Below are 15,151 nucleotides of genomic sequence, written 5' to 3'. Positions count from 1 at the left end.
AAAAAAAAAAAGTAAAAATAAACAAAAGCAAGGAAACACTAAACTAAATTGTGCCAGTGATTACAGTTGCTATTTCACACAGTGATTATGTGTCCTGCGATGATTTAGGGAAACCTGAATCTGGTCTTGTTTCCTCTTTACTCTTACTTAGGATGAGTGTCATGCCTTGTTCAGTATGATTCAGGTATTCGAAGATATGTGTATATATTTTTTCATACAAACATAATTCCTAAATAGAAGAAAACTATTTTATCTGATGTCCAGCTAAAGAAACATGATCTATTAGTATTCTTGAAGAAAAACTGACAATTTTGATTAATAGAGAGATGGTTCAATTTTTGGTTCATTGTTGAGTATGGGCAGTTTTGACTTTCGGAGATTTTACTTTTATGCAGTAACTTTAAAATTCAACCCCTATGTAAAATATAACTTCATCATATAGTGCAGTGCTGGAAACCTCAGAATATAAAATGCTAGGTTATGCTGCTTCTGTCTTATCCATATTGCTAAAACCTGGTTAACAGATATTTGATCATTTAAAACTTCCCAGGAAGACGTGTTCTTAGCTCTGGGGAGGTCAGCTTATACTAGGGCATAAGGACAGTTTATTCAGGACAAGTATGAGCTTCACACTTCAGAGTTGGGTTTGTAATTTTGGCTAGCACAGTAGCATCCCCCTTTTGTCTTTTACCAAGATTATTCATCAAGACTTAACTGGAGTAGACAAGAATCGACCATGCAGTTTTTTTTTTAAATAAAATCAAGGTTGAAATTGAAGGAAATTCTTGTTGGCTAACTTTTCCCAAGTTCCCTCTTTAGTGGCTGGTAAGCATAACTTAAGTTGGGCTTTAATGTACTTTTACCAGTTCTGGGTTTTTTTTGTTTTGTTTTTAAGTCAGAGTTTCACTCTTGTTGCCCAGGCTGAAGTGCAATGGCACAATCCGCAACCTCCAACTCCTGGGTTCAAGTGATTCTCCTGCCTCAGTCTCTCAAGTAGCTGGGATTATAGGCATGTGCCACCCTGCCTGGCTAATATTTTGTATTTTTAGAAGAGGCGGGGTTTCTCCGTGTTGGTCAGGCTGGTCTTGAATTCCTGACCTCAGGTGATCCGCCTGCCTTGGAGTGCTGGGATTGCAGGAGTGAGCCACCATGCCTGGCCCTTTTACCAGTTCTGGAAGACCAAAAGAAACAAAATGTTTTAGCTTGAAAACTTATTATATAATAGTATCACCACAGAATAGTTAGCACTTGTTGTCTGGATAGATACATATATTTATGGCTTGACCTAACCCTGCATCATGAGAAAGTCAATTGGCTTTAGTGTTTTAATATTCTAAAATAATTGTCATATGGTTCCTTTGGGTATTAGCAGCTTTTGTGAATTTTGTCCTAAAAATTATTTTAAGTTAGTCACATCTTGAACAGCCTGAACTTTTGTGCATCTTCTTTTCTATTATTGCATCCCTATTGCTGCCACACTCCAAACATACTTATATGTCTCTTTCTACTTATGTACCCAGGGGATCCTACTGTCATCTAGAGCAGTGCTATTCAGATTACTGATCTTTAGCACGATAAAGAGCTTAGATAAGACTAAGTGAACATAGTGCCTTCTTCATTGAGACAGACTTATTATGAAAAAAATGCCAGCTGACCTAAAACAGTGTACTTTGTGACTTAGCTGTGTTATAACCTGTTACATGCTGTTTATTTTGTCGCGGACCAGTACCAAACTATTTTCATATTAGATTTGAGTTTGTAGATCATCAATCAGCTGCTTCTAGCAATTGATCAAGGTAACACACTTTGGGGAACATTAAGCTAGTGCACACGGAGGGTGGATGTTTCAGTGCATAAGAAATCTGGAGCTCCGTCCAGACACTCAGACTGTCCTGAAATGCAGTACATAATTAAAATGCAAATATTTTGGGACTTTCTTTTTGTTCTGAGATAATTTGAATTCAGTTATACCTAGTGATATTGGAATTCTGTGGTACTTAAAAGGGATGACCAACTATAAAATTAAGATTTGAAAAGTGTATCTATCATCTGTGTCAGTTTTTTAAAATGATTGCACTGTAATTGGATGCCACATTAAGGATTTTCATAATTCCAGTACGATTTCACACAAGGGTAGTTTGTTAGTAATGTGCATATAAAGTCTGAATTTTAATGAGGGAAAATTTGAGATTAAATTGGAAGCTGAATAAATTAAAAACAGTGTAGAGATAGTCGTGTATTTATCCCATTGCATTGTATACTTTACGTGTCATCATTATAGGTATGTAACAATTGCATACACACGCACTATTAATATTAAAGGAGCCTAAGTGATCCTATTTGATATTAGAACAAGAGATTTGAATTAGTTCCTAAGCTATTTATTATTTATTTATTGAGTGCCTCTATCTCAGTAGCCTTCAAGCATATTATGGAGGTAAAAGTATTTTTTGCTTATTCTTATTCTTGGTCTTATAAAAAGTATTGAGCTAAATTCTTATATTTTGAAACTTAGTTTATTATTTGTCCTAAGTGCTGGAAACATTTTGTAGAATATCATGCATTTATAAGGTAGGAACCTTTCCCCACTTGGCTCTGTGCACCCAAATTTATCCTTCAAAACGTGGGCTTGAAATTCTTTTGTTTATAGAACTCAGTGATTTTTCTTTGTATTTTAAATTTTTGTTTCTATTTTATTAAGTAAATCTGGCATTTCAGTCTTTAATTATTTGTAAATATTACCTGGTTTATACATTAAGAACCAATCATTTGTCTTCACTCAGGCTAAACTTTGTTATTTTCTCCAAAGGGTACTGTGGAGCACTGCGTAATAGGAGTAATAATCCTTTCTGAATTGACTCAGGAAATGAACCTGGTAAGCAAGCCTTTCCATCTAACAGGAGCTTAAGTAATGCTGTTTGCTTAAGTAATGCCGTTTCTTATCTGCTTTTATCTGTGGCAAAATAGACAATCGTCTGCGTGTGGCATAAAACTCTGGATGATCAAGATTTTTTGTGTGTCTGTTTTATTGGTGGGGCCATGAAGTGGTGGAATATTTTCATTGTCATTGAAAATATCTGCAATAATACAGAGTACTGCAAAGAACAGAGAATTGGACATGATTCTTACTCCGTGGGCACTTGGAGAATTGTCCTTTTACCTATATGTTTCATAATATGCTAACCATAACAAACCTTTATTTACTTACAAATAAAAGGTGGTTTGAAGAATTGATTCTCAACAATGGATATGCAGCAGGACTCATCAAAAAACAGGACTTTTTTGGCCGGGCGCGGTGGCTCATGCCTGTAATCCCAGCACTTTGGGAGCCTGAGGCAGGTGGATCACCAGAGGTCAGGAGTTGGAGACCAGCCTGGCCAACATGGAAAAACCCCGTCTCTACATAAAAATACAAAAATTGGGCTTGGTGGTGGTGCCCGTAATCACAGATACTGGGGAGGCTGAGGCAGGAGAATTGCTCGAATCTAGAAGGCGGAGGTTGCATTGAGCTGAGATCAGCCTGGGTGACTGAGTGAGATTCTGTCTTAAACAAAACAAAACAAGACAAAAAACAAAACAAAACAGGCTTTTTGGGTTGTTGGCAGAATGCAGAGGCCTGCACGGCTCACAAGCGCCCCCAGCTGGCTGCACACCAGCATAACCCAGTTGGTGGTCCTTCAGGTTGGCCAGCGTGGAAACCAGATTGGCTGCTGCTTCTTGGCCCTGGCACTAAGAGAGCATGCCGCAGTCAACCAGAAAGGAATTTATTATGAGGCAATAAGCAGCTTCTTTAGAAATGTGGATACCAGCTGTCTTGATTGATGTGGAAGAAGGGATAGTGAATGAAATTCTGCAGGGTCCACTGAGAGATGTATTTGATATCAAACAGCTCGTCACTGATATTTCTGGCCCAGGAAGTAACTGGGCTGTGGGTCACAAAGTTTTTGGCAGTCTTGATTAAGACCAGGTTTTAGGGAAACTCAGAAAGTTGGCAGAGCACTGTGATTGCTCATAGTATTTCTTTATAATACATTCCATGGGAGGAGGAACAGGATCTGGACTTGGCACTTTTTTTTTTTTTTTAATATTCCATTGTGTGTGTGTATGCGTATATACACCATATTTTCTTTCTTTTAATTATACTCTAAGTTGTATAATACATGTGCAGAATGTGCAGGTTTGTTATATAGGTATACGTGCGCCATGGTGGTTTGTTGCACCCATCAACCTGTCATCTGCATTAGGTATTTCTCCTAATGCTATCCCTCCTCCTGCCCCCCACCTCCACCCCACGACAGCCTCCAGTGTGTGATTTTCCCCTCCCTGTGTCCATGTGTTCTCATAGTTCAACTCTCACTTACAAGTGAGAACATGCAGTGTTTGGTTTTCTGTTCCTGTGTTAGTTTGCTGAAAACGATGGTTTCCAGCTTCATCCATGTCCCTGCAAAGGACATAAACTCATCCTTTTTAATGGCTGCATAGTATTCCATGGTGTACACATGCCACATTTTCTTTATCCAGTCTGTCATTGATGAGCATTGGGGTTGGTTCCAAGTCTTTGCTGTTGTGAATAGTGCTGCAAAAAACATGTGTGCATGTGTCTTTATAGTAGAATGATTTATAATCCTTTGTGTATATGCCCAGTAATAAGATTGCTGGGTCAAATGGTATTTCTGGTTCTAGATCCTTGAGGAATTACCACACTGTCTTCCACAAGGGCTGAACTAATTTATACTCCCACCAACAGTGTAAAAGCATTCCTATTTCTGCACATCCTCTCTGGCATCTGTTGTTTCCTGACTTTTTAATGATCACCATTAAAAAGTCGTGATCATTAAAAAGTCGTGAGATACTGACGTGAGCTGGTATCTCATTGTGGTTTTGATTTGCATTTCTCTAATGACCAGTGATGACGAGCTTTTTTCCATATGTTTATTGGCCACTTTTGCTGTGCAGAAGTTCTTCAGTTAAATTAGATCCCATTTGTCAGTTTTGGCTTTTGTTGCCATTGCTTTTGGTGTTTAGGCATGAAGTCTTTGCTCATGCCAATGTCCTGAATGGTACTGCCTAGGTTTTCTTCTAAGGTTTTTATGGTTTTAGGTCTTATGCTTAAGTCTTTAATTCATCTTGAGTTAATTTTTGTATAAGTTGTAAGGAAGGGGTCGAATTCAGGTTTCGGCTTATGGCTAGCCAGTTTTCCCAACACCATTTGTTAAACGGTGAATCCTTTCCCCATTGCTTCTTTTTGTCAGGTTTGTAAAAAATCAGATGGTTGTAGATGCATGGTGTTATTTCTAAGGCCTCTGTTCTGTTCCATTGGTCTATATCTCTGTTTTGGTACTAGTACCATGCTATTTTGGCTACTGTAGCCTTGTAGTATATTCTGAAGTCAGATAGCATGATGCCTCCAGCTTTGTTCTTTTCACTTAGGATTGTCTTGACTATACAGGCTCTTTTTTGGTTCCATATGAAATTTAAAGTAGTTTTTTTAATTCTGTGAAGAAAGTCAGTGGTAGGTTGATGGGGATAGCATTGAATCTATAAATTACGTTGGGCAGTATGGCCATTTTCACGATATTGATTCTTCCTATTGATGAGCATGGAATGTTTTTGTTTGTGTTCTCTCTTATTAAAACTTGAGCAGTGGTTTGTAGCTCTCTTTGAAGAGATCCTTCACATCCCTTGTAAGTTGTATTCCTAGGTGTTTTATTCTCTTTGTAACAATTGTGGATGGGAGTTCACTCATGATTTGGCTCTCTGTTTGTCTACTATTGGTGCATAGGAATGCTTGTAATTTTTGCATATTGCATTTGTATCCCAAGACTTTTCTGAAGTTGCTTGTCAGCTTAAGGAGATTTGGGGCTGAGACGATGGGTTTTTCTAAATATACAATCATGTCATCTGCAAACAGATGCAAACAAAAATTTGACTTTGTCACTTCCTATTCGAATACCTTTTATTTCTTTCTCTTGCCTGATTACCCTGGCCAGAACATCCACTACTATGTTGAATAGGCGTGGTGAGAGAGGGCATACGTGTCTTATGCCAGTTTTCAAAGGGAATGGTTCCAGCTTTTGCCCATTCAGTATGATATTGGCTGTGGGGTTGTCATAAATAGCACTTATTATTTTGAGATACATTTCATTCATACCTCATTTATTGAGAGTTTTTAGCATGAAGGGGTGCTGAATTTTATCAAAGGCCTTTTTGGCATCTATTGAGATAATCAGGTGGTTTTTGTCATTTGTTCTGTTTATGTACTGGATTACGTTTATTGATTTGCATGTATTGAACCAGCCTTGCATCCCAGGGATGAAGCTGACTTGATCGTGGTGGATAAGTTTTTAATGTGCTGCTGGATTCGGTTTGCAAGTATTTTATTGAGGATTTTTGCATCAATGTTCATCAGGGACATTGGCCTGAAATTTTCTTTTTTTGTTGTGTTTCTGCCAGGTTTTGGTATCAGGATGTTGGCCTCATAAAATGAGTTAAGGAAGAGTTCCTCTTTTTCTATTGTTTGGAATAGTTTTAGAAGGAATGGTACCAGCTCCTCTTTGTACCTCTGGTAGAATATGCCTGTAAATTTATCTGGTCCTGGGCTTCTTTTGGTTGATAGGCTATTAATTACTGCCTCAATTTCAGAACTTGTTATTGGTCTATTCAAGGATTCAACTATTTCCTGGTTTAGTCTGGGGAGGGTGTATGTGTCCAGGAATTTATCCATTTCTTCTAGATTTTCTAGTTTATTTGCATAAAGGTGTTTATAGCATTCTCTGATGGTAGTTTGTATTTCTGTGGGATCAGTGGTGATATCCCATTTATCATTTTTTATTGTGTCTTAATTCTTCTCTCTTTTTTTCTTTATTAGTCTAGCTAGTGGTCTATCTATTTTGTTAAGCTTTTCAAAAAACCAGCTCCTGGATTTATTTATTTTTTTTAAAAGGTTTTTTTTGTGTCCCTATCTCCTTTAGTTCTGCTTTGATCTTAGTTATTTTTTGTCTTCTGCTAGCTTTGGAATTCGTTTGCTCTTGCTTCTCTAGTTCTTTTAATTGTGATGTTAGAGTGCCGACTTTAGATCTTTCCTGCTTTCTCCAGTGGGCATTTAGTACTATAAATTTCCCTCAAAAAATTGTTTTAGCTGTGTCCCAGAGATTGTAGTACATTGTGTCTTTGTTCTCGTTGGTTTCAAATAACTTATTTATTTCTGTCTTAATTTTGCTATTTACCCAGTTGTCATTCAGGAGCACGTTGTTCAGGTTTAGTGTGAGTTTCTTAATCCTGAGTTCTAATTTGATTGCACTGTGATCTGAGAGACTGTTTGTTATGATTTTCATTCTTTTTCATTTGCTGAGGAATGTTTTACTTCCAATTATGTGGTCAATTTTAGAATAAGTGCAATGTGGTGCTGAGAAGAATGTATTTTCTATTTATTTGGGGTGGAGAGTTCTGTAGATGTCTATTAGATCCACCTGGTCCAGAGCTGAGTTCACATCCTGAATATCCTTCTTAATTTTCTGTCTCATTGATCTATCAAATATTGACAGTGGTGAATTAAAGTCTCCCACTATTGTGTGGGAGTCTAAGTCTCTTTGTAGGTCTCTAAGAAGTTGCTTTATGAATCTGGGTGCTCCTGTATTAGGTGCATATATATTTATGATAGTTAGCTCTTCTTGTTGCATTGATCCCTTTACTATTATGTAATACCCTTCTTTGTCTTTTTTGATCTTTGTTGGTTTAAAGTCTGTTTTATCAGAGACTAGGATTGCTGCCCCTGCTTCTTTTGCTTTCCGTTTGCTTGGGAAATCTTCCTCCATCCCTTTATTTTGAGCATATGTGTGTCTTTGCACATGAGATGGGTCTCCTGAATACAGCACATTGATTGGTTTTGACTCCTTATCTAATTTGCCAGTCTTTGTCTTTTAATTGGGGCATTTAGCCCATTTATATTTAAGGTTAATATTTTTATGTGTGAATTTGATCCTGTCATTATGATGCTAGCTGGTTATTTTGCCCATCGGCTGATGCAGTTTCTTCATAGTGTCGATGGTCTTTACAATTTGGTATGTTTTTTTCAGTGGCTGGTACTGGTTGTTCCTTTCCATGTTTAGTGCTTCCTTCAGGAGCTCTTGTAAGGCAGGCTTGGTGTGGCAGAATCTCTCAGTATTTGCTTGTCTATAAAGGATTTTATTTCTTTTTCACTTACGAAGCTTAGTTTGGCTGGATATGAAAATCTGGGTTGAAAATCCTTTTCTTTAAGAATGTTGAATATTGGCTCCCACTCTCTTCTGGCTTGTAGGATTTCTGCAGAGAGATCTGCTGTTTGTCTGATGGGCTTCCCTTTGTGGGTAACACAACCTTTCTCTCTGGCTGCCCTTAGCATTTTTTTCTTCATTTCAGCATGGGTGAATCTGACGATTAGGGGTCTTGAGGTTCCTCTTCTTGAGGAATATGTTAGTGGTGTTCTCTGTATTTCCTGAATTTGAATGTTGGCCTGTCTTGCTAGGTTGGGGAAATTTTCCTGGGTAACATCCTGAGGATTGTTTTCTGATTTGGTTCTATTCTCCTTGTCACTTTCAGGTACACCAATCAAATAAATTTAGGTTTGGTGTTTTCACATGGTCCCATATTTGTTGGAGGCTTTGTTCATTCCTTTTCATTCTTTTTTCTCTAATCTTGTCTTCACACTTTATTTTGTTAAGTTGATCTTCAATCTCTGATATCCTTTCTTCTGCTTGATTGGTTTGGCTGTTGATACTTGTATATACTTCACAAAGTTCTCGTGCAGTGTTTTTCAGCTCCATCAGGTCATTTATGTTTTTCTCTAAACTAGTTATTCTTGTTAGCAGTTCCTCTAACCTTATTTTAAGGTTCTTAGCTTCCTTGCATTGGGTTAGAACATGCTCCTTTAGCTCTGAGGATTTTGTTATTACTGATCATGTCAATTCATTGAACTCATTCTCCATCCAGTTTTGTTCCCTTGCTGTTGAGGAGTTGTGATCCTTTGGAGGAAGAGAGGCATTCTGGTTTTTGGAATTTTCAGCCTTTTTGTGCTGGTTTTTGCTCATCTTCATGGATTTGTCTACTTTTTGTCTTTGATGTTGGTGACCTTCAGATGGAGTTTTTGTGTGGACATCCTTTTTGTTGATGTTGATATTCCTTTCTGTTTGTGATTCTAACAGGCCCCTCTGCCGCAGGTCTGCTGGTGTTTGCTGGAGGTCCACTCTAGACCCTCTTTGTCTGGGTATCACCAGCGGAGGGTGCAGAACAGCAAAGACGGCTGTCTGTTCTTTCCTCCGGAAGCTTTGTCCAAGAGGGGCACCCACCAGATCCCAGCCAGAGCTCTCCTGTATTAGGTGTCTGTTGACCCCTTCTGGGAGATATCTCCCAGTCAGGATACATGAGGGTGAGGGATCCACTTGAGGAGGCAGTCTATTCCTTAGAAGAGCTTGAGTGCTGTGCTGGAGATACACTGCTCTCTTCAGAGCTGGCAGGCAGGAACGTTTAGATCTGCTGAAGCTGCATCCACAACCGCCCCTTGCCCCATATGCTCTGTCCCAGGGAGATGGGAGTTTGATATCTATAAGCCCCTGAATGGGGCTGCTGCCTTTCTCTCAGAGATGCCCTCCCCAGAGAGAAGGAATTTAGAGAGGCAATCTGACTACAGTGGCTTTGCTGAGCTGCGGTGGGCTCTGCCCATTCGGAACTTCCAGGTGGCTTTGTTTACACTGTGAGGAGAAAACCACCTACTCAAGCCTCAGTAAGGGCAGGTGACCCTCCCCCTACCAAGCTCGAGAGTCCCAGGTGAACTTCAGACTGCTGTGCTGGCAGCAAGAATTTCAAGCCAGTGGATCTTAGTTTGCTGGGCTCCATGGGGGTGAGGTCCGCTGTGCTAGACCACTTGGCTCCATGGCTTCAGCCCCCTTTCCAGGGGAGTGAATGGTTCTGTGTAGCTGGCATTCCAGGCACCACTGGGCACATTTCTTTTAAAGGTGCTTGAAGATGAATTCCCAGAAGTATACAGATTTATGACCTCCATTTATCCTTCCAGTGAGAAGGATATCATAACCTTACCTCATAATGGCATCTTGGCAATGAAGAAACTTAATGAGCATGCAGACTGTGTGTTGCCCATAGCAAAATCGACCTCATAGTGAATTCTGGAAAGTTGGGTACAACTCTAGAGGCACTTCAAGTGCTGTGGCTTTAAAAAGGTGGCATAAGAGCCCCTTTGTTTCCAGGAACAACATTGTGGCAGATTTGCTCAACCTGATAAGCTCTGCAAGATTTGAAGGGTCCCTTAATATGGACCTTAGTGAAATCAACATAAATTTAGTTCCTTTTCTTCAACTTCATTATCTTGTGTCAAGCTTAACACCTGTATATACACTGGTAGATGTTAACATTCCTACTAAAAGATTGGATCAGATGTTTTCAGATGCCTTTAGTAAAGGTCACCAGCTGCTTTAGGCAGACCCCAAAGATAGTCTTTACCTCACCTGTGAGCTCATGGTTAGAGGAAATGTACAGATTTTAGACGTTCGTAGAAATACTGAAAGATTAAATAAAACCCTCTATACAGTTTGTCTCCTGGAATCAAGAAGGTTGAAGACCAGCCTGTGTTTCGTACCTCCTGTGGGCCATTTTTATTCATTATTAGCTTTAGCAAATAACACGTGTGACGCCCACATTCGTGGAACTGAAAGAGAGATTCATGAGGCTCTACAAGAAAAAGGCTCATCTTCATCACTGTCTACAAGTTGAAGGGATAGAAGAAAGCTGTTTTACAGAAGTTGTGTTATCTTTGTCAGCACTCATACAGGAATATAACCAATTGGATGCCACAAAAAACACAACTGTGCAAGATTTACCTAACCTAAGCATATCTGTGTATAAAAGAAACTCTCCAGAATAGTTTCTTAATTTCACACTGTTTTTTCTCACCTTTCTGTTTCAGCATTTTTCTGAATTCAGAAAGTCTAGTTTGTTTTTCATATTAGGAACTGTTTTTGTCTAAAAGAGTTATTTCTGTTTAATCACAATTTGTTGGTAATACCAGTGTGTGAAATTAGTGAAATCCTAGTACCTGAACTTCAAACATTCGTCTTCAGAAAAGTCCCCTTTTCTAAAATTGAAAGGAGTTCTTCAGTATTTTGCTGTATTTATAACCTCCTTCTTAGGCATTTATGCACTAATAATCATGTATCCAATAAACGTCTTGTACAGATGTATTTTTATAATTATTCATTTATATTTTGATATTCTATTTAAATTCTCCTGATTCTGCAAAAGTAGGTACTAGGAGTAGAGGAACACAATATAAATATTTCTGTGTAATATCCACTAACTATTCCGGGATAGGTTTTATTATATCCATTAAGGAGGTTTTGTTTCTTCTTTGGGTAACAACTTGTTTGCTCAGCAGAATCCTAATTTGTACACTTAACATTTATTTGTATCAAATTTTTTAAATAATTGCTTTCTTATCCAACCAGTTGATTTTTATAATAATAAATTGTTCATTTTTTTAAAAAACAGATCTTTTGGCACTTTATGACTTCTAGTTTGGATTTTTACCCTGTACGGGGGGGGAGTTTTCAAAAGCTATACTTCTCCCCAACAGTGATTTTTTGATCTGAACATGTTATTACCTTTTCTTTTTGTATATAACATGGTTCTAAACAGAATGAAAGCAGAAGTTGGCTTCTATATGGAATACTTTTATAATAAAGAGGAATATAGTGTTTGAATTTAAAAACTGTCATCTTGAGTGGTATGTGTTTACATGTGCGTGCATGTCCATGCATGCATATAGGTGTATATATGTAGGAGAGCTTGGATACCCAGGACCACTTGCCAGCTCCCTTTGGAGTAACAGCATAGCCATGTGCATAAAAAAATTCCCAAATAATCATTTGCTACTTGTTCTCAATCAGGAATTAGAAAGTATTTTTAGATTTTTAGGAAATTTAAAGTAATCTCTTAATTTATCATAGCCATCACCGTCCTGACTTCTCCACCCCAGAGTATGTGCTATGTGTTTGTGTGTACATAGGTATCTATAACTAATACTGTCTCAGCAGAGATATTATGAAATGTATAATCTTATTGAACTCTAAATATGTCTAAAGAACTGTAGCTTCCTTCTAAAAAAAGTATATTTAAATCATTTTCATAAAAGTGAATAGTATGATAACCTCATGTACCTATCATCTTCATTATACAACTTTTTGCTAATTTTAAAATTAGCAATTTGATTCATTTCCTGCTTCTCAGCATAATAGAAAAATAGTCTGCCCTGAAAGTGAGAGTTTGCTGTGTTTAGATTATCACTGAAATAAGGCTAATGTGAAGTTCTAATAAATGTGTAGTTTAGAGACCAATGGGGTAACTTTTTTTTTTTAATTAGCAAACTTACAGAAAAGTTGTAAGTATAGTACAGAGAAGTTTTTTCTCAACTATTTGATACTAAGTTGCCAACGTGATTCTCTTCGACCAGGGACTTTAGTGTATTTTCTACACACAAGGATATTCTTCTACATAACCTCAATACAACCTTTAAAACAGAAAACGAACACAGGAATTATTCCCGTGATCTAATCCTCATACCCCATTCAGGTTTCACCAGTTATCCTCAAAATGCTCTTTCTAGCGAAAGAACCGGTTTAGGATTATGTATCACATTTAGTTCCTATGTTTTATTAGTCTCCTTTAATCTGGAAAAATTTCTCAATCTTTTTCACTTTCATGCCCTTGACTTTTTTTTTTTTTTTTTTTTTTTTTGAGACAGTCTTGCTCTGTCACCCAGACTGGAGTACAGTGGCGGGATTTCGGCTCACTGCAGCCTCTCCCTCCTGGGTTCAAGCAATTCTCCTGCCTCAGCCTGAGTAGCTGGGACTATAGGTATGTGCCACCATGCCCAGCAAATTTTTGTATTTTTAGTAGAGGCAGGGTTTCACCATGTTGGCCAGGATGGTCGCTATCTCCTGACCCTGTGATCCGCCTGCCTTGGCCTCCCAAAGTGCTGGGTTATTATAGGCGTGAGCCACTGCGTCCAGCCATCCTGGACATTTATGAAGATTACAGCCAGTTGTTTTGTAAAATGTCCCTCAATTTGGGATTGTCTGATATTTCCTCATTACTAGATTAAGCTCATGTGAATTTGTCAGGAATATCACAGAAATGATACTGTGGCCATCTCATTGCCTTCTGTCAGGAAGCACATGATTTGTCACATTACTGATGATGTTCATTTTGATCTCTTAATGAAGATGGACTCCTCCAGGGTCCCCAATTGTAGACTTATTCCTTTCCCTGTCGTATTTAATGCATGTTTTGTGAAGAGGTACTTAAGACTCTGAAAATATCTTTTCCTTATCAGACTTTCAACTTGTTTGTTAATTTATATTAATATGGATTCCTGGTTTCATTTTATTTAACAGTTATAATTCATTGCTAACATTATTTGTTTTGTTGCTAAGATTTTTCCAAGCTTTGGCCAATAGGACCTTTTTCAAGCTGATTTTTGTGTCCATTTGACATTTCCTCATCATTCTTTTGAGTGCTTTCCTACCTTCTCGCACAGGATAGTCCAAGCTTTTCTTGCATTGAACCAAGTACCTTTTAAGAAAAGCTTTAAAATCTGAAGTGTGATTTTGGCTTTATATGGTGAAAAATATATATGGCTTCTGTGGAAACATTTCATTCAGCCATATTTTATGACATTTACAATTATAATGACCATTTATTCAGCATTTCTGAACCAGGAAGTAGGGAGAGCTATAATGCATGAGGATAATTAAATATTCTAGTTATCAGATGTGAGCCAGTTAAATTAATGTAGTATCCATAATAGCATATGTCTTTTAAGAAAAAGATCTACACTTGAGTTTTCCTAAAAGTCAGGGGATTATGTAAGTTATCCTGCTGTTTTAGAAGCTAGATTTTCTGTTCCTGGAGTATATTCACCATCTAGTAATTAAGAAGTAAAATATCCTGTGTCTCCATGGTAGAGGCATATATATGCAATAGAAAATGGATGTGCAATCCTTCTCAAAAGATTGGATATGTAAACTAGTAACCCAAGGACAATAAGCATTCAGTCCTTGATTATAACTCTGGGATAAGACATGGAGTTGTATCTTAGCTCTGTTGTTACCTTTTACAAACTTCTTAGCCTCTTTAAAACTTACATATTGTTACCTGTAAAATGAGAATGACAACTATTTACATGAATCTTACTAAGATTATATTAACTAGCACAGGACTGACTTAGTGTAGGAAGTACTCAGTACACCTAAGTGTCTTTCCATAATGTGGATGGCAGTGAGAAGTTAGTCTAAGATAGCGTGCCTGTAACTTGAATTTCTCGTCTTGTAAACATCATCCTTTATTTCAAAATTCATGTGCTTTAAAAAGATAAAGTGTATCTCACATATTAGTTTTGAGGAATAGATGGAATAATGCGTGAAGAGTACTTTATAAATAGCAATGATAATGCTGTTTGCTTTTAATTTGTATTAAGGAAAAATATTTTTATATATTGAGGGAAGCATTGTAGGAGAGACAGACTTTGAGGTTTGATTTAAATTAATCAAGAAAGGCAGGTAAAAGACATGAACAGACACTTGTTAAAAGAAGGCAACAGACATGAAGAAATGTTGTTCCATGTCACGAATCATCATAGAAATGCAAGGCAAAACCACAATGAAATACCATCTCACACCAGCAAGAATGGCTATTCCAAAAAGTCAGAAAACCACAGATGCTGGCAAGGCTGTGGAGAAAAGGGAACTCTTATATACTGTTGCTGGGAATGTAAATTAGTTCAGCCACTGTGGAAAATAGTTTGGAGATTTCTCAAAGAACTTAAAACAGAACTGCTATTCAACCCAGCAATCCTATTACTGAGTATATATCCCCTAAAACCCAAATCTATCAAAAAGAAGTGTGCACTTATATGTTCATTGCAGCACTATTCAGAACAGCAAAGACATAGAATCAACCTTAGTGCCCATTGATGGTGGATTGGATAAAGAAAATACCCGTATACCATAGAATATTATGCAGCTATAAAAAGTAATGAAATCATGTCCTTTGCAGCAACATGGATGCAGCTGGAGGCCATTATCCTAAGCAAATTAATGCAGGAACA

At 37.7% G+C, this 15,151-nt stretch overlaps 1 protein-coding gene and 1 pseudogene across 4 annotated transcripts in view; both read left to right on the top strand.

Annotated features, from left to right (window-relative positions):
• Window positions 1-15,151, top strand: part of RANBP17 (RAN binding protein 17) — a 392,711-nt gene that overhangs the window by 31,670 nt on the left and 345,890 nt on the right. For all 4 annotated transcript variants that reach the window (XR_001830698.2, XM_017547691.2, XM_017547690.2 and 1 more), the window contains one exon: window positions 2,810-2,875. Coding sequence is in view for 3 of the 4 variants with exons in the window: in XM_017547691.2 (XP_017403180.1) it covers window positions 2,810-2,875 (66 nt within the window). In the remaining variant the exon portion in view is untranslated. The remainder of the gene's footprint in view (window positions 1-2,809; window positions 2,876-15,151) is intronic.
• On the top strand, window positions 3,607-10,912 carry LOC108317338 (annotated as a pseudogene).

The sequence above is a fragment of the Cebus imitator genome, unplaced genomic scaffold, assembly GCF_001604975.1.
Source record: "Cebus imitator isolate Cc_AM_T3 unplaced genomic scaffold, Cebus_imitator-1.0 Scaffold200, whole genome shotgun sequence".
Classification (NCBI taxonomy): Eukaryota; Metazoa; Chordata; class Mammalia; order Primates; family Cebidae; genus Cebus; species Cebus imitator.
This window is presented reverse-complemented; position numbering and strand designations above follow the sequence as displayed.